This window comes from Equus asinus, chromosome 9, assembly GCF_041296235.1.
Source record: "Equus asinus isolate D_3611 breed Donkey chromosome 9, EquAss-T2T_v2, whole genome shotgun sequence".
NCBI classification, from domain to species: Eukaryota; Metazoa; Chordata; class Mammalia; order Perissodactyla; family Equidae; genus Equus; species Equus asinus.
In genome coordinates, this window is record NC_091798.1 from 14,554,567 (window position 1) to 14,572,469 (window position 17,903).

At 44.5% G+C, this 17,903-nt stretch overlaps 1 protein-coding gene across 1 annotated transcript in view; it reads left to right on the forward strand.

Annotated features, from left to right (window-relative positions):
- Window positions 1-17,903, forward strand: part of SLIT3 (slit guidance ligand 3) — a 588,267-nt gene that overhangs the window by 416,678 nt on the left and 153,686 nt on the right. The window contains exon 6 of the mRNA XM_070517106.1: window positions 4,912-4,983. Within this exon, the coding sequence (XP_070373207.1) occupies window positions 4,912-4,983 (72 nt within the window). The remainder of the gene's footprint in view (window positions 1-4,911; window positions 4,984-17,903) is intronic.

Below are 17,903 nucleotides of genomic sequence, written 5' to 3' on the forward strand. Positions count from 1 at the left end.
TTCCATGGCTGTCTTACCCTTCATTCTGTATCCTGGGTACCTAATACAGTGTGAACATCTCACAAGATTCAATTGCTGTTATGGGTTAATTAGTCGTTGGCTTCCAAGACCATAGTCTTGTGTTGATTTTCTAGTAAGGCTTCCCTTGTGAATTTCATGCAGAAGTCTTTCCACTTATTTTGCACATTTTGTGTAGATGGTTTTGCTCAGGAATTAGCAAACTGTCTAACTCCAAAGGGTGCTGAACCTCAGCAGCTTCTCCCGTTTAGCAGGAGGTTGACTGCAGCTACTCCAGCTATAGTCCTACAGCGAAACGCTGCAGCTAGATTTGGGGCCCGGAGTGACAGCGCCCTGAGGCTAAGTTAAACCATCCTTGGGCTGAGATGCCTGGGGCCCCCCAGAACATCTGGACGAGAAGCCAACATCTGAATGGATGTACCCTGGTATGTAGACCTTGCATCTAGATAACTTGTTGGGAATTCTACTTTTCTTCCTGAGCCAAATTCTACTTTTCTTCCTGTTTCTAGAGATTTCTATTTTCAAGGTATTCCTCCTGGGGACTAAAATACATCATTGAAATCATGAAATTTTCTTTCTTCTTCTCTTGTTGTGGTCATGGTGGTAGATTGCTTTTAATATTGTAATCAGTTTTGTAAAAACCCTTTTTAATGATTTAGATATACTTCTTTAAATTTCTGAACCACAAAAATATTTCTGTCCTGCTTCAATTATGAAATTTGAAGTTGCTTTTGAAAGAGATGAATTGTGATAATATTACCCTTACAAATGGGAATTCTTACGAAAGCGCTGTCTCTGTGTCTGCTGTTGGTGGAGATTATTTTAAGTCCTCACTCACGCTGGCTTTCCTTTCTGACTTGTTTATATTCTCAGAGTTTAAAAATACGGTAGCCAGAAAGCTCCTCTCGGGGAGTCTGCGTTTAGTTCTTGTCTGAGGATTCCTTTCTAAATGGACTCTGGTATCATTTTAACACTCACGTTGTTTGCCGAAATCCAGGCTGCCCAGGGAAATTAGAGCAGTTAATTTAATATCATGAATGTTTGGGGGCTTCTTGGCTTATTCACAGGCCGGAGAGTGCAAATCAAATTGGTATTCTGTGTAAAGTAGAGGACAAGAAAAGTTGCCTTCAAAAAATAGCCAACCCCCCTCCATCCACTGCCTTCCTGCTCCTCCTCTTTGCCCTGGGCCATGGAAATCTTGCTTTATTCCATGAGTCCTCCCCAGATGCTCCCTCGGAGAGGTGTGTGTGGCAGATAGATAGCCCCCCATGTGGTCATAGAAGGAATGCTCAGTCATTATTCATTATTAGTAGTAGGACCATAGGGCCACAGGCTGGACAGTGTGGCTCATGGCTTAGAGATTTCTTCCATGTCGTTTGAGACCCTGCCACAATGTCAGTAGAAGGAGTCATTCTGCAGCCATACGTGGCCAGCTGTGAAGTCACTCGCACTGTGCTAGCCAGTAGGGTAGGTTGCTTTGTGTGGGAAGAAGAAAGGATTCAGTAGCAGTGCGAATATACACTTCTTATTGCCGAGGAAAAATAGAAGAGAGCTATGAGGCATCCTAAGACTGCTGAGCTCTTTCTGCTCCCGTTTCCAGAGTTCCCTTTGCACATGTTCTTGAGCGACGCCGTTTTGTGCAGAATGGGCCATGGGCTTTTTTGAGTTGTTTCTGAGAGGATCTTTGAATGAGCTGTTTCAAAGGCATGATATGGACCTTTGACCTGAGAGCTTAGAACACACGGCGGCCTCTATCGGCCCCCAGAAGCAAACTGCTAAGTCAAATGCTTTGGCCTTAGCTCAAGAAGATTCTCTGTGTGTTTAGTTCTTGCCACACTCCCAACACTCTCAGAGAAATGCTGGACTCATCATTATCTCGCCTCCCATCTCCTGGGCTTCAGGACTAACTTTTGTGCCTCTGAGCTGTAATTTTGAAAAAGAAACCTTGTCTGAACAAGTGTGTATTTACTTTGTTTTAGGGACCTAGCTTATATATATCAGGATTGATTGCAGACAATGAGCTTTTTACAAACTTCCTGATGCTCACTGCCTTGAAGATATAATAGCTGGGAAGTAAAGCAACTTAGGTTTTCGTCTGCTTGAGGGGCCCCTCATAGGCCTTGTACCCCTGTGGACTCGCATAACGCACGATAAATCTTGGGCATGGCTCTTTGACTATCAAGGCTGGGATACTGTTTATCTGTGGTTAGAACGAGAGGAGACAATCTTGGTTACAATAAACGTTTTCTAGAAAAGCATACTTCAAGATAAATATTTTAAATTTTTCATATGTTCATACGTTTGAAAGTTTCATATGTTCTAAAATAGTCTATAAAATACACCCACCGAGATGCTTATATTAAAGCTCAGTTTTCCCCATTACTAATAAACAACTAGGGGTCGACTTGTGCCACCCACGGAAACTATTTAAATATCACATAATTGATAATATATTAGACATTGCTACTTTTAGCCTTAAAATGGTCAGGGCCCTCTCTCAGACTCTCTGTCCTTACCACTTCAGTCTCCTGGGTTGCAGGACCCTGATGGGACATTGAGAAGAGGATTTTCTTTTAATCTTTTGCATATCTCCTTTGCGCCACCATTTTTAACTTCTTTTTGCCACTTCACTTTTTCTCTTCTCTGATTGTACAGATTCTCCCCTACAGATTGTATTCGTGCCCTGTAAAATTGTGTACATTTAGAATATCCTGTTTGGTTTCTGGTGCTGTCATAAAGAAAAGGAATAGAAAATACTTCACAAATCTAGCAAATAAGTAATATTCTAATAGCAAAGACCTCTCTGAAATGTCCATACAAAAGCAGATGCTCCACAAACTGCCATCTCTACCCCTTACCCCGGACTGCCCAATTTGATGATTTAGATACGTTTCTACTTAGGTGGATGGTACTGTTTTTGCCGAATTCAGCATGTTCATTGAACAATTTCTGGGAGCCAAAAGCCAGCTCCACTGCATTTCTGCTTGGTAAGGTTTGGTGGCCTTGGCGTGGGGCGATGGTTGTTGATTCATCGGCCCTTAAACTAATGATAAATCTAGAAGCTGGGCCGCAGTACTAGGCTGCCTTAATAGAACCTTTGCAGGGAATTGGCAGCCCCAACACTTAGGGAAAATCTATGAAAAGGATACTCAGCAAATTCACGTTAAGAAAGACTCCGGAAGACTTCAGGGTGGCGAGAACTCTGCGATTCCTTGCGAGTGGCCATCAGCAAGAACTTTGAACATAGGTATAGAACCGTCAACCTGCAGGGGGTTCTGCTTCTTGAGATACCCGTTCTTGTCTATGTTTAAATTAAAAATATCTGATATCTTCTATCGTGAGTGTCTATTGAGATGACTCTGTTCCCCATGATGCTGTGGCAGAGCCCGTCTGTCGTGATGGCCCACATCACTCTAATTGTACGTATTTCATTCCTGTGCATTTACACAATCCTACATCCATATATTTTTTCAATGAGGATAATATTTTCATTGAATCCCACCTTGCTTCAGCGGAATATAAAATGCCCCATGAGGGTCACCAAATGTAGCTTTGACACATCTTTTGTGGACGGTTGTCTCAGGATACGTTAGTGCAAGTTACAGATGAAAAGTCCAGCCACGGGAAATCTCTCCACCTGAGAGGGGCTGATTTTTTCTGAGACAAAAGAAAGAAAAAGAGTCTACAGGGATAAGGGAGTTTTGCAGTTCAGCCATACTTCTTTCTGCCCCCTCCCCGCAAAGACCTTCGTGTGTTCTGCACGCAAAACACTATGGACAATCTGGAGCTAATAACCATTTTCTGTATAACATCTGGTTTTTTTTAGAAATCAAATGAGTTATTTATAATATAGAATATTTAAGTTGGGGTGTGGTCATGGTAAATATCCTTACACATCAGATATATTTTGATTTAGAGAGAATGGCATCTATTTGTTATCCCTCAACTAAAATACCTCAGCCCCAACTAGAATGTATATTAGCCAAGGCATCTTTTTAAAAGACATTATTTTCATGCTCATAAGATGGAAAGGGAAATAAAAAAAGGAGTCCTATAATAGGTGCATTTAATTCTCCCCAATTTAAATTTAAGTGGTACATCTTTAAGGCAATAACGCTATTCCTTTCTTCCCCCATCAGGAACGTTTCCATCAATGGATTTCTTTAATGTTGATGGTTGGTGCAGTTTGAGGGAATCTGTATTTAGTCAGAAAATGCTTCAATAGAATGACCCACCAGATGGGCCCCATAACAAAGCACAGAGGCATCAACCACCACAGACATTTGGTGCTTAGAATAATAAAAAGACTGTAAAATTAGATTAGTTGAGTCTAATTTGGAATTGGTATATTCCCCATGCACCCTCGCCGCTCTTGGGCAGATAAAGCCTTGAGATTTAGCACTGTGTCAGAGCAGGAGACTGCAACTTCCAGTAAAAGGGAGTCGACGGAGAGGGAGAGAGGAAAAAAGCATTCTGGGAGGTCGCGGAGGGCAGAGCAGTGACCTCCAATGATTTACAGGCCTTTAGCTTAATGAAATTGTTTCAGTGACATGACGGTAAGAGCTCGTAATGGATTGGATGCCCTAATGTAATGAAATTACTCCCTTCTGCCTAAAAAAAAAAAAAAAAAAAAAAAATGCGCAATTAATATTTACTGAGACCTGACAGCCTTTGGTGCGCTCGTCTGTGTAGTTCTCTCAGACAGTCAGAGAGGAGAGACGGAGCAGCGTGGCAGACAGGCTGGCTCTGCGCGAGCTCCTGGCGGGGAGGAGCAGAGCCTGCAAGGGGTGGAGGGACAGGCGCTCCCGTGGCTAGGGACGCCCGGCCCGGGCCACTCGGCTCCTCAGCGCTGCCCCCACTCAGCCTTCATGCTCTCCCCTTGCTTTTCCACAGGCAACTGGACAACAACCACATCAGCTGCATTGAAGATGGAGCCTTCCGGGCGCTGCGCGATTTGGAGATTCTGTGAGTTGATTTTGCGATCGCTGCCTGTGTGCGTGTGTGTGTCCGTGTGAGGAGAGAGGGCGAGTGTGTGCGCAGGGGGGTCCGTGTGGATGCATTTCTGTATCTTCTGCTGCAGTGCTATTAAAATTGGGAACCGGGAGATCCCTCCGGCTCACCTTGGCCAAAGTGTTTGCAGGCAGCAAAGTGTGATTTCTCACCTCCCACAAACTGGGGTTCCTGCTAATTAAGTCTCAATTGAGCCCTTTCTCCTCCTATGCTCCGCGGTATTTGTTGCTGGGTGAGACAGATGGGCTGGAGTAGCCCCCCAGCGCCTGGCAGAGCATTCAGGGAGAGTCTGTTTGAGTGTGGGCATGTGAGGAGACAGGTTACAGGTATGGGAGATGAGAGGGGGCGGCACAGGGGGTCGGCTGGAATCACCCAGAATCAGAAGGGGACCTTGGCACCGGAGTGGGGGGAGTGCGAAACAGCCTGCTAAAGTCCAGTCATTGCTATTGCTCCTGGGATCTCATCTCAGATTTAAATCCAAACTTTAGGCAGTAACCTTAAAGTGACAGTGGGGGAAAAGATGAGGGGAGGCGGACCCTCCCCAGAATCCCACTCTATATACCTTGTCTAGAAAAAAATGTGTAGCTGCCTCTCTGTGTTCTGGATTTTCAAAGGGGTCTAGCAAAGGAAACCTGATTTCCAGGGGGGAAAGTCAGCTAGGAATCATCTTGGGGTCATTCAAAGTAAAGTTGAATTTTGCAAGAAAACATTTTGATTGTTCTCACCCAAAGCTACACTTCTAGCTGTCCCTGGTTTGGGGAAGCCTGATTTGGGGAAGCCTAGTAAAACTTGTGTCAGGAGACGTGTGGTTTTGTCCCGACCCAGCCCCTAATTAGCTGTGACCTTGGGCAAGTTCCTTCTGCCCTCGGAGCCTCAGTTTTCTTGTTTGGAAAATGAAGGGTTGGTTGCTGTAGTGTTGAGGGTGACTTCCCCTTTCCAAGTTCTGGAATTGCTTGGTTCTAAAAATAATTCTGGTGGTACATTTCTATCCAGTGAGTGATAAGGGTAGGATCTGTTGAGCATCCCCCGAAAATAAAAAATTAGATAGTCACCAGGTTACATATCTCTGACTTCCAGAAGAATGAATAAATGTCGAACACACAAATGAATGAATATATTAAAATGTCCCTTGGCACGTAAAGGAAGGAGTAAAAGGTCCTCCTTCCACCTTCTTTTTCACCTGGCCCCGCAGACAGTAGTGACGGGTTGGAGCAAGCCTCCCCACGTTGTGTGAGAGGAAGGTGATTCCAAGAGGAATCACGGGAAATAAAAGGGGATGCTGATGCTGCAAGCTGCTGGAAATCTGATGAAAGCCGAGAATTCCCGGTACAGAAAAGGCAAGACCCACAGCCAGGGAGGTCAGGTTGTCATTCCTAAGATGGATGGTCTCTCCTCACCCAAACTCTGACCCCAGAACCGGCAACAAATGCGTGTCTGCTAGGGAGAGGATGCCAGCCCTAGTTTAGTAACCTAGGGCTTCTCTTATCAAGAGGCAGGAGCTGAGAAGGGTAGGCATGATTTTCCCTGCCTGCAAAAAAGCCTTTGTAAAAAAGGGCTGCTAGGAGCATATTACCCTATTCTTGAGGAGGATTAGAAAATTCCTTGGGAAGAGACCAGGAAATGGAAGTCACCAGCTGCCACGAAACAGCTGTGACGACCTGACAGCCCACATGTTAGTTCTCTCTACTAGCAGTGGTGTCATCTCACCTCACCAGCAAGGCTGTTGGTGGGAGAAGGAAGGGCTTTACAGTCAGACACACCTGGGGGTGAATCCCAGATGCAGTGGGACTTTGGCGAAGCTATTCAACCTCTCTGAGTCTGTTTCCTTGACTTTAAGAAGAGACACTTTCTATACTACATCGGAGGGGCTCTCTAACTTCCCTTCCACTTCCGTAACTTTCTGCCGTGCCCTCAACCCCATCAAACACCTGTCTGGGACAGAATTGGACTGTCCCTCTCTATTCAGATGTTTGTTATTAGAAAAAAAAAAGTTGGTATCGAAGTACACCAGGTCTCTCAAACTTGAAGCTTAAAAACCTATGATGAAACAACAAAAAAGTCCTCATTCCCCATCATTGCAAAGACGCCCACAGGACCTGATTAGTTTATCTTTTCAGTTCCAAACAAAGCCAGATCAATAGCTTTGTCTTAAAGACGCTCTCATTTGGCTTCACATGGCTAAGTACTTAAAATTAATCATAATCAGTTATTCCATGGGTTTTTAATTTCCAGCCGAGGCACACGGCTTTGGAACTATCCATCTTAATGGTGAGCCGTTCTGAAATTGGCTGGAGCTGACATCTCCATTTAAAGACTCTCCCCTCCCAACCCCCAGACCTTCCAAATCTCATCTACACATTGACATTTTATAATACTTCTTTGTAATCACAACTTAGACACCATCAAGAATCTTGACAATGAAATAAATAGGAACTAAGTGAGGGCGTCATACGTCAACTTAATAAATTCTTCAGAGAGAGACAGAGAGGAGTTCAAAACACCCCAGAAGGGTCATCTTTAAGTATCTAAAGCTTTAAAAGTCTGCAAATTATGAAGACAAAATAGAGTATTTCAGGTGTGTTTTCTCTCTGACATGAAGTACAAAACAAGGAAAGACTCATGGTTATCTCATAGAAAGCTCTCTCAAAATTAACTTCAGGAGAGTTTGTGGATGTCAACTGCTAGTGGAAATATTTTGCACAGGATTACCATGTTATTCCACGCTTTCTGTGGATGGAAATGCCATAAAACTTCTTTCCATCAGGACCGAGGTTAGTGTCTCCAGTTACACTGCATGAGAATTTAGGAGGTGAGTCTGGGTGAGAACCGATGGCAGTGAGGAGTGAGGAACTGATACAAGGTTGGAAAAGACCATGAAATCCACCCACCTCACTCTCGTAATTGGCTCACGCACAATGGGGGATGTCCAGCGCAGAGTACAGTGGACAAAGGAAAAGAGCCACCACCCTCCCCTTTTCAGGTAGCCGGAAAAGAGAGTAAGAAGAAAAGCATAGTGCAGGTGAAACCTGTCAGGGCTTCCGTGGGGGAGGACTCACAATGCAAATGCTCATAGCTAGCATTTGTTGTGCACTTACTCATCCCCAACACCATAACTAGTGCTTTCACATGCATTATCTCTTTGCGTCCTCACCGCCCCTCCGTGAAGCTGCTGTTATTGTCTTCTTCCTTTTATAGAGGAATAACCCATTTCAGAGAAGACAAGTAACTGCTTAACTAGTAAGCAGCAGAGCCTGTGGGATTAACCATTCTACCAAGCTGCCTTTCTGGTCTGTGTTGCCAAGGCTGTCATGGTGTTGGCTCCCCTGAAGCCTGGTCTACGTGTGCTGCAGAGGGATATGAACTGGCCCCCCAGAGCTGGGCTAGCTGAGCCATCAATGACTCACAATCCTGCCGGGGAGAATGTCGGAGCCTCCCACAAGCTTGTGACTTTGTCCTTCCCTTTACCCAGTTTACAGGTCCCCACAAAGTTGAAGGTAAATCAAACTCGCAGGGGGAAGAAATAATGCTGCTTTTTCACTGACTTACATTCGGATCCCAGAGATGGTGTATTCTCACTTTGGGACATCAACACTTGACTTTGGCACTCAATGATTTGGGGGGTGCTCTCCGGACCTCCCGAAAATTCAGCCCCAACTCTCTGTATGGCACTTAAGCTTCTTCACTGAGGGCCCCCTTTCGGTGAGGCAGATCCCCTTCTGCTACCTGAATCATTGCCCTTTCATTTCCACCTGTTCTATACATTTGGTGGTTCACATCCAAGGTTTTCTCTAAGCAAGGTATGCTGATACTGCCGTCCAGTGTGCCAAGACCACATTTCCAGCCCTGTCTGGTCAGGAACCATTTGTGGGGTGCTCTGAGCTGTGGGTTTCTAACCTCTGCCAGCAAGGTTAGGACAGCCAGGCATCTCACCAATTATACCAGGCTCCTCCCTGCCCAACGTGCCATCCTGCATCAGAAAAATGTTTAATGAAAAACATATTAAGAATACGGACAAATGAAACAAAAATCAGGAAACCTAGTTAATAAAATATTTATCTAATTCTTTTTCAATAATAGTGCAGGAGGAAAGAAAAAGATTTTCAGACATTGTCTCCTGACTACATGTAGCAAATCAGAAGTTCAGTGGACATGCTGCCAAAAATGCCAGACCAAAGATGTCAGGAACACATCCTGAAAATGCTCTCATCTCCCAGTGAGTGGTCTGCCCTTGATAAATCACTGGTACCAGCTAAATTGCATGCAGATCCACAGGTCTGCAGATAACCACTGTGTGCTGTCTTGAAGGTCTTGCTCCCATCTATGTCACTTGCCAATTTTGGAAATTCAGTGACATTATTATACACTGGCCCTGGAAGGACCTTAAATGTCTCCAGGACGACCTCTTATTAGTGAGATAAGACACACAGGGGCTGTGAGCAGGGCCAGGACTAAAGTGAGGCCCGTGCCTCCTAACATTTTGCACCTTGGACAACCCCACTTCCCTCACCCTAGTCCCGGCCCCGGCTAGGAGTCTTGCCAAGGACAACATCAAGTTGGCGGTAGCCAAGGGACTAGAACCTGAGTCTCCGGACCCCTGATCCCATGTTCTTTGCCCTTACTGGGCAGTTCCATGCGATAGGCTATTCAGAAGAAGACCCCGATAAGATTGGGGATCCTAAGTGCAGTTCTCTTTGCTAAACTCATCATTAAGTGTTTTATATTATTTAGGAGGTTGGAGGGCAAACTTTAGTCCATGACAGAATCAAAGGATGATCTTGCTTTCAGCTCTCTTGAAACCAGAGGTTGCAAACTGGACTACAGAGTACATTGAGTCCACAAATGAGGGTTTTTTGTCCTCTACTACCCTGTAGTGTTTTTTAAAATTGAAATTAACATTTAATATTTAAAATTTATGATATTTTTCATAAAAGTCCAGATTTCCAGCTTTGGACTTTTGGCAAACCCAGAAGCATTGGCAACCCTGGACTGCATTTCTGCATTGCGACAGTTGCAGCTGAAGAGCACATACCCTCCTTAGATGGGCGTGTAGACTCCACTTTCCCACCAACCTCCACTCATGTCAGTTACCTGCCAGCCCAGGCAGCCCCCACTGTAATCCATCTGAGAAGCAAGGACACACCGTGTGCCAGCATAGTGCTGGATCCGGGGACAGTAAAGCTTAAAGAAGTGAGCAGGTGCTCTGGTGGATCAAGCTCTGTGGGCCAGAGCTTACCAGACTTGTTAAATGGACATATACAGACAGAGAGTGCTGAGTGGTGTGGAGTCCAAGACTCCCAAAGTGAGCAAGGACACCACAGAAGCCATCAGGAATGTCTCAAGTCTCGTCTTCTGGGAAGTTCTTCTCAAGAGTTGAACTAGCCTCCAAATTCCCTTTGATTTTACAAGAGTTGTAGTTGGGTTTGTGCATATGAAGAGAAGTAACAGGTGAACACCCCCCCGCCCTGTTTCTTGCTCCCCAGGCCCCTGTGTCAACCTGTGTACTAAGCTCCCTCTCAGCCCACATTTAGAGAAGAGAGATTGAAGAGTTAAAGCAGTGATAGGAATTAACCAGCCTTTTAGGGTAGTTCTAATTCAACCACATCCAGGTGGGTACAACATGGCCTGACCCTGAGCCTCACTTGTAGACACAGAGAATGGAAAATAAAGTCCTTTCTTGCTATAAGAAGGAGGCAGTGAAAAGAAATTGACAATGGTCCCGATGCCCAGGTCAGGGTGTGCTCACTCTTCCAGCGTGGGCTTCTTGACCTGGCAGAGAGTGCTGGGCACTGCGTCTTGGGACGTTCGTAGACACTGTCAGTCCAGTTCAGAAAACCCAGAAGTTTAATGCAAGTGGAGAGCTATCCTCTGGGTATGGAACTAGATGCTCTGATTAACAAATAATAATGTAATATCATATAATACAATGATATAAAAATTGTTGATATGGTTATTATAAAAATTATAATTGCTGTTATAGCCTCCATTTTTTAGCATCTGCTCTCTTCCAGGCACAATGATAAGACATTAGATTGCAGCATCTTAGGGTAATCCTCACCACAACCTTACGAGATGGATGCTGCTAATCTCTTCATTTTACCAATGAGGAAACTGAGGCTTAGAGAAGTCAAATAACTTGGCCGGAGTGCCACTGACAAGTACAAGGGGACTACTCTTCCACTATCAAATCCACCTTGCCTGATGTCTGAGCCCCTGCACTTAACTGCTCTGCTACAATAAATAAAAATTTTAAAATATGTACCAGAGGGGCTGGCCCGGTGGCGCAGCGGTTAAGTGCACACGTTCTGCTTCTCGGCAGCCCGGGGTTCACCGGTTTGGATCCCGGGTGCAGACATGGCACCGCTTGGCATGCCATGCTGTGGTAGGCGTCCCACATATAAAGTAGAGGAAGATGGGCAAGGATGTTAGCTTAGGGCCAGTATTCCTCAGCAAAAAGAGGAGGATTGGCAGTAGTTAGCTCAGGGCTAGTCTTCCTCAAAAAAAAAAAAAACCCAAAAAAACGCACCAGAGAAACAATTATGTGCGTTAATGAGATTACTAGCTGTCGTAAATGCCCAGAATAATTCACGAACCATAGTTTTTCTTTTTGAAAAGTTGACCCATGGGCCATTCAGCTAAACCTATGACCTCAGCTTCATCAGCATCACATTCAATTCCACAAAACTGCCTGACGTGCAGGTACCAGGCCAAGGTTGAGCTTGGGGGGATTAGCGTCCTCCCATAGGACTGGCACCAATTCAGCTTCACCAAACTGGGTGGTTTGGGGTTCATGTCCTTATTGAAAAACAGAAGCAGTAATACCAACCCCTTAGGCTAGCTTTAAAGGAGATACCACAGGCGTGTGTCCAGCAAATAGCGGATGCCCATCAGGATGCTCATGAAATTGAAGTTGAAGGATACGCCTGTCCTCTTCCACTGCCTCATCTCCAGAACCTCGCACAAGCCTGGCACGTAGTGGGTAGTCAGTTAAACGTGGACCCAAATCGAGTTGAAATTAATTAACTGAATTGAAGCTTACCCCGCCCCAGCCTCTAGATTCTCCAGGATGTCTCGGCTCTAACAGAACTAATGTAGTTCTTGTCCCAGCATTGTTTTCAGTGTTGAACAATGTAGTATTTACTGAAACAGCACATTTCTCACATTACCTTTGTTTTTTTTATTCCTTGAGCTAAATGGTAATTTTTTTCCTTTTCCTTTTTTCTTTTTAATAATGAACAAAATTAGAGGTACTCTGAAAATTGGTGTTTTCTAACAGAGACAAGACTCATTTTCATTTATTTACAAATGTTTCACCTGGGTTTCTCTGGGAGCTGCAAACATTTTTGTTTCAACAGCCTTCAGAATCAGGGTGTTTAGTCATGACATCGTTTTGAATATAGAACTGTCATTGCTTAATGAAAGTCTTAAAATATCTCCAGAATATGATTTTTTTGGTACTGTGCTGCAAATTATGATTTCTTCAGGCAATCAGGATTAAAATTGCACTTTGTGGAAAGCATCGGTAACTTCCATTCAGCCCGCAGAATCCTAGGAAAGGAACTGGGTTTTCTATAAATGGTCGCTTGTGCCACACAACACACCCTCCTTCCTAGTCACCCAGACTGGAAGTTTGATCATGGTCATGCTCTTAAAATGACAAGCTTGCTTTTGAGAACATCAGGTTAAGGAAAAAGTGAAAATTTCTTTGAAATGTAGGATTTTTTTTTCCACTTAAATAAGTGCACTTTAACAGTACTATTAACTAGAATCTGGGGATTTCTAATGGTTTCCATTTTATTTCCTTTTCCTGTTAACTAAAGGCTAGTTTAGTCTCTGAATTGAAAATATATTGGTGTACATTCCTGGGTTAAGAGGAGATGGCAAAGATCGTTGAATTGTTCTTCACCAACAAAGGATCGTGAATCAGCAAGACTCCCGTTACCCAGCTCTCCTATGAGCGGGTACTTAGGTGGAATCAGGTAATGGAAGTCTCACTGTCCCCAAGGGCCACGGACTCCACCCACCAGGTCTCTATGATGAAATTCTGGCTTGACAAATTAGGTTTGGGAGCCGCCTTTTGGTTTGCTTTGTCCCACCTAAAACAAAATGGAAAAATAACTCTGCATCTTTGAAAAAAGATTCCAGAGGGTTTTCTCTCAGGGACAAGATGAGGAGGCCAGTGGGGAGATGCTACAGAGCTGCCAAACGCGTATGGGGGTCAGTTCACTCCCAAAACGGAGCTTCTGCCCTGATTTGCAAATGTGCTCCTGCACCAATGGTCAGCCTCTGCCCTTTTTCCATCCCCCAGCTGCCAGCAGTGGCTTTGGTGACCAGTATTTGAACACATTCAGTGTGTATCTTGCCCCTTGATCAACTCTCATCTCATCACTGTCGCGGGTCTTCAGGCCAGGGGGCCATGTTCCCTTGAAGAGCTGAACCTGCTGATTGCTGCTGCTGCCACTTCCATCCAGGATGCGGAATACTGGATGGCTCGGCTCACCAGTCTATTACTCTGCAGAACTGGGTCCTGAAAGCCAAGATCCTAGGAACTCAAGCAGGAAATTGAGCCCCTCCTGCCAGTTGGCTTTATGGAGGGGAGGATGGCATGGGGAAGATATGGAGCAGAGCTGGGGGGGATCAGAGCATCGTTCCTATCATTTCCTGAGCTTCCATCTCCTATCCGCAAAGGCTCTCAGGTGACGAGGACGGGTGAAGGGGATGTGATTCCATTTCTCCAAGGTCATATTTGGACTCTGAACTCATCATGGAGAAGCTCTAGAGAAACCAGTCTCTTTTGACTTATAACTGAATCAGAGGACCCCAACTATCGGCCCATAGGTTGAATGGAAACTGCAGACATGAGGTTTGATTTTTTAATTGTTTTGGTCTTTCCAGTGTTTAAAAAAATTAGAATTAGTTGCCAATGTTTAAAACTCAGATAATTTCATTTAAAAGTATATAATTTCAACTTTCCTTAAATGTCTAGACACTGTGGCAACCCTGGGCCCACATGTGGTTATGATGGTCTGGGGCAGTGCTGTCTGGTAGGACTTTCTGGGATGAAGGAAATGTTTCAAATCTGTGTTGTCCAATATGATAGCCACTAGCCACATGTGACTCTTGAGCGCTTGAAATGTGCCTAGTGCCACTGAGAAACTGATTTTTAAATTTTAGTTCATTTTAATTGATTTCAATTTAAATCAGCACATTTAGCTCATGGCTACCTTATTATTGCACAGCTCAGGTTTAGAGCTGAGTGGCGAGTACCCCATTTGCACAGGAGATGCCCTCTGCAGAGCTCCATAGCTCCTAGCAGGCCTGCTTTTCTGCTTGCCCTGCTCCAAACCTCTGGAGCCACTTCATATTCATTAAGAAGCACAATGTTTAAACAGTGTGTTTTCTGAAGTTAAATACTTTGAAATATCTGCCACTCCCCTCAACCTCCACTCTGCCCTTTCTCTATCTTAATTTAGACATCTGGATCTTATACCCGCAAAAAACCCATTTTCATTGGAACCCAGGAGTATGATTATTAAAACTATCTCCCACTAAAGCAAAACTCTTTCTGTGTGAATTAGTTTCCTGATCCCAATTATTCACTTCTCCCAGCCCTGCAAATGCCTTCCACAAAGTCAACTGGGTGGGAAAATTGCTCCCGTGTCTGGACCCATCCCTTCTCCATACATAAGCTATAGATGCAGCAGCTCCTTAGGAAAGGAAGCCCATTAACCCCATAGCAGCGGAGCCAGATATCTGCATAAAGAGAGAAAGAAAAACAGCCAAAACCATGCCACTTTTCCCCAGCAATATTTCAAATGCTGCACAGTGGGGGCTGGTTGTGACTTTCAGAGTTTGGCCAAGTGTCCTGTCTTTATGCAGATCTGGGTGTCCATAATCTCTTTCACCACTGTCTGGAAAACTATTCCCATTCCAAAAATGCCATTCTTGAGCCAGCACCAGCCCAGATGGAATCGGGGAGTGGAATTGCAGACTGGAAAGACCCTGCAGGTCAACTGGTCCCACCATTTCATTTTAAGAAAAAGAAAGTCCCCTAGAAAGATTAAGTGACTTGCCTTCACCTGTAGGAAAATTTCACCAAAGAACCAGGTCAGAAAACAGGTCTATTGAGTCTTTATCCAATGCTGTATAGTGCCATTCTACCTTCCCCTTGTATTAGCAGACAGGACCAAAAATTGGTGAAGCCAGCCTCTATGCCCTGTCCATCTCGTCATCCCTTAATCTCTAGCATTTTGCCAGAGGGAACATTTTACAGTCAGCATGGAGACCACACCCTCCCTTTCTAGAGCCCCCTAGTCCTGTGGCCATTGCTTGGTGCATGACCACCCCCAGCAACAGGTTGCTGTCCAGTCAGAGGGTAATCTGAAAAGAGATCAAACTGTACATCATTGATCCCAGCTACTAGTGGTACCCAAAGGCTCAGTGAATAAGCACAGAGGGCCCCTGCCCATCATTGAGCCTAAGTCGGCCAAGGTGTAAATTGTACCCAGCTCCCTGAGAGAGTCCCTCCTTTGCAAATATCAGTGAGTAAAAGCTGATTGTCTCTGACATCTCAGCCCAGGAACAGAGTCATGTGCCCTGTGCAGTTTTTTTCTGCCAACAGTGCTGAAGCCACACAGTTCTGAACTATACACGAGAAACAGCTTACGTTTAGCCACAGAACTGATGAGTAGCATGCGGAAACCAGACGAGCACTCCTGCCTGGCAGAGCACAGTTTCACCCTAGAAACAGAAACTCTTTCAGAGCACTTTGTCTCCAAGTGATGATAGTGGGGAAAAAAAGCATTGGATCATTTTCAACCGTGTAAAGATAGTGCGTTTGAATGGTAGGTTCCGGGAGCATCTCTCAGCTGGTACCTGCCCTTCAGGTGACGCAGTGTGGAAGGAAGGCTTTAGCTACATATCACCACAATGCCATCAGAATATTTTGATTTTATATATGCGTGACATATGTTAAATATATATGATAGATGTCACACATATGTTAAATATATATATATATGATTCAAATTGTTAAATTAATCTATTTGGTTCAAAGACCAAAAACTGGCATCTGCAGCCAAATTCAGCCCCTGGGTATGTTTCATTTGTGACTTTTCTTCCTTAAGGTGATTAATCACCAATACAAAAATACCAGGAGACTTCGTATAAAACTTCTAGATGTCTGGCTTTCTCTTGAGGGAACAGCGGCAGCACTGCACCCACACTCCAGCACAGCAACAGTCCTTTGAATGAGAAGTGATGATCTCATGTAGCGGAGCTGGCTTTACTACGGTCCCCACACGGCACGGCACGCTTGCTTACTCAGATGTCAAGCCTCGCTCCCATAGGCAATTGAGTTTGTGCTCCCAGATCAGCCCAGAAGGCTGTTTAGGGTGGAAATTTATTTTTGTCAAACAATGCCAAAAGCATTACCTTTCACATTTGGAAACTCATCCGTCCATTCAGTAAATATTGGGTAGTCCTGTGTGCCAAACATGGGCTAGGTCCTGCCTATACAACAGGGCACAGAATAGACATGTCCTCTGTCCTCTCTTAGTGTTCACATCAGTGGTATTTATGAACTTTCCCCATCTTCCTCTCAACTGGCTAAAATGCAGCTGAGGTGGAAATGGTCCATTTCTCCCCCCTCTCAAGTGCAAACTCACCTGTCCCATTATGTAAGTTGGAGGTCATTCTTTCATCCATCCTCAGCCCACTGCAGACTTCTTGGCAGCTGCCTGATTTCTAAATAATGCAGTAGACAAGATTGATTGTCCAGGCTCCCAGTTTATAGATGATGAAATAGAATTAGGAGACTGAGGCTGTCTCATTCATGTTGTGGCTTAAGGGACATTTTACAATTAAGTTGGTCACTGGGAGGCAGTTGAATCATTCTGAATCACCACTAGGCAACATCTGTGGTGATCTCAATAGATGAGTAAGGAGTTCTTCAAAACCAGGGACCAAAGACACCGGAGCATCGTGAATACTCACACTATCCGCATCTGATTGAACAGTGGCGGGATTTGAAGATTCCTCTTTCTCTTTTGATCTTCTACTTTTTACATTTATTTTGGAAGCATCTTTTTTTTTAACACCGAAGTGGTGCTGGGTGGAAGGAGATGAGTTTCTGCCTGTCATAATATGAATACATAATGAAAGAAGAACCAAAGACAAGCCCTTTTGTTAAGGAATCCGTATCATCAAAGGCCCAAATTGGCAGCTGATTGTTTTTATTTATTTCTCTAGGTTTTACATGACACCTGGAGACCATTTAAAATGTTACTAGGCGGTGAGAGCTCTGTGTTTAAAAATAACACTCACCCGGTGCCAAATCACTTTAGAGTCGGGTACAAATATTGAGACAAAAACCCCAGCTGTTATTGCTTTGGCTGCTAATTTGAGGTGTCAAATGAGAGCTTGACTGCTATACGTCAGTGAATAAGTCCCCTTGTGAGATCATTATGTTTTCTAACAGTTGAGAGTAATGGCCTAATCAGTGCAGCATCAGTTGTTTTCATTATATGCCCACACAATGGTTATGAGCTTTAATTTAAACGGTCCGCAGGGAGACCAAAGAACTCAGTACTCTGCAGCACCCAGGATAGTCCGAGAGAGCAGGTAGCGTAAGAGAGTTGGCTTCTGCCGTCCCTTCTCCTCTCTCTCCCTCCGTGTCTCTCATTCCTCCTGCCCCATCCGCCCGCAGAAACTCATCGCCTGCTCCAAACAGGCCAAAGATGGGCTTTGCTTAAGGAGCAGAGCTGTGCTCTTGGTTCTTCAGGGTAGTCTTAAAAATTCCGATCAACCAATCTAATAGTAAGGACGGCTTTTGGCAGCACTTAGACTTGTTAGCCAAACCGTGACCACAAGGCTTGGAG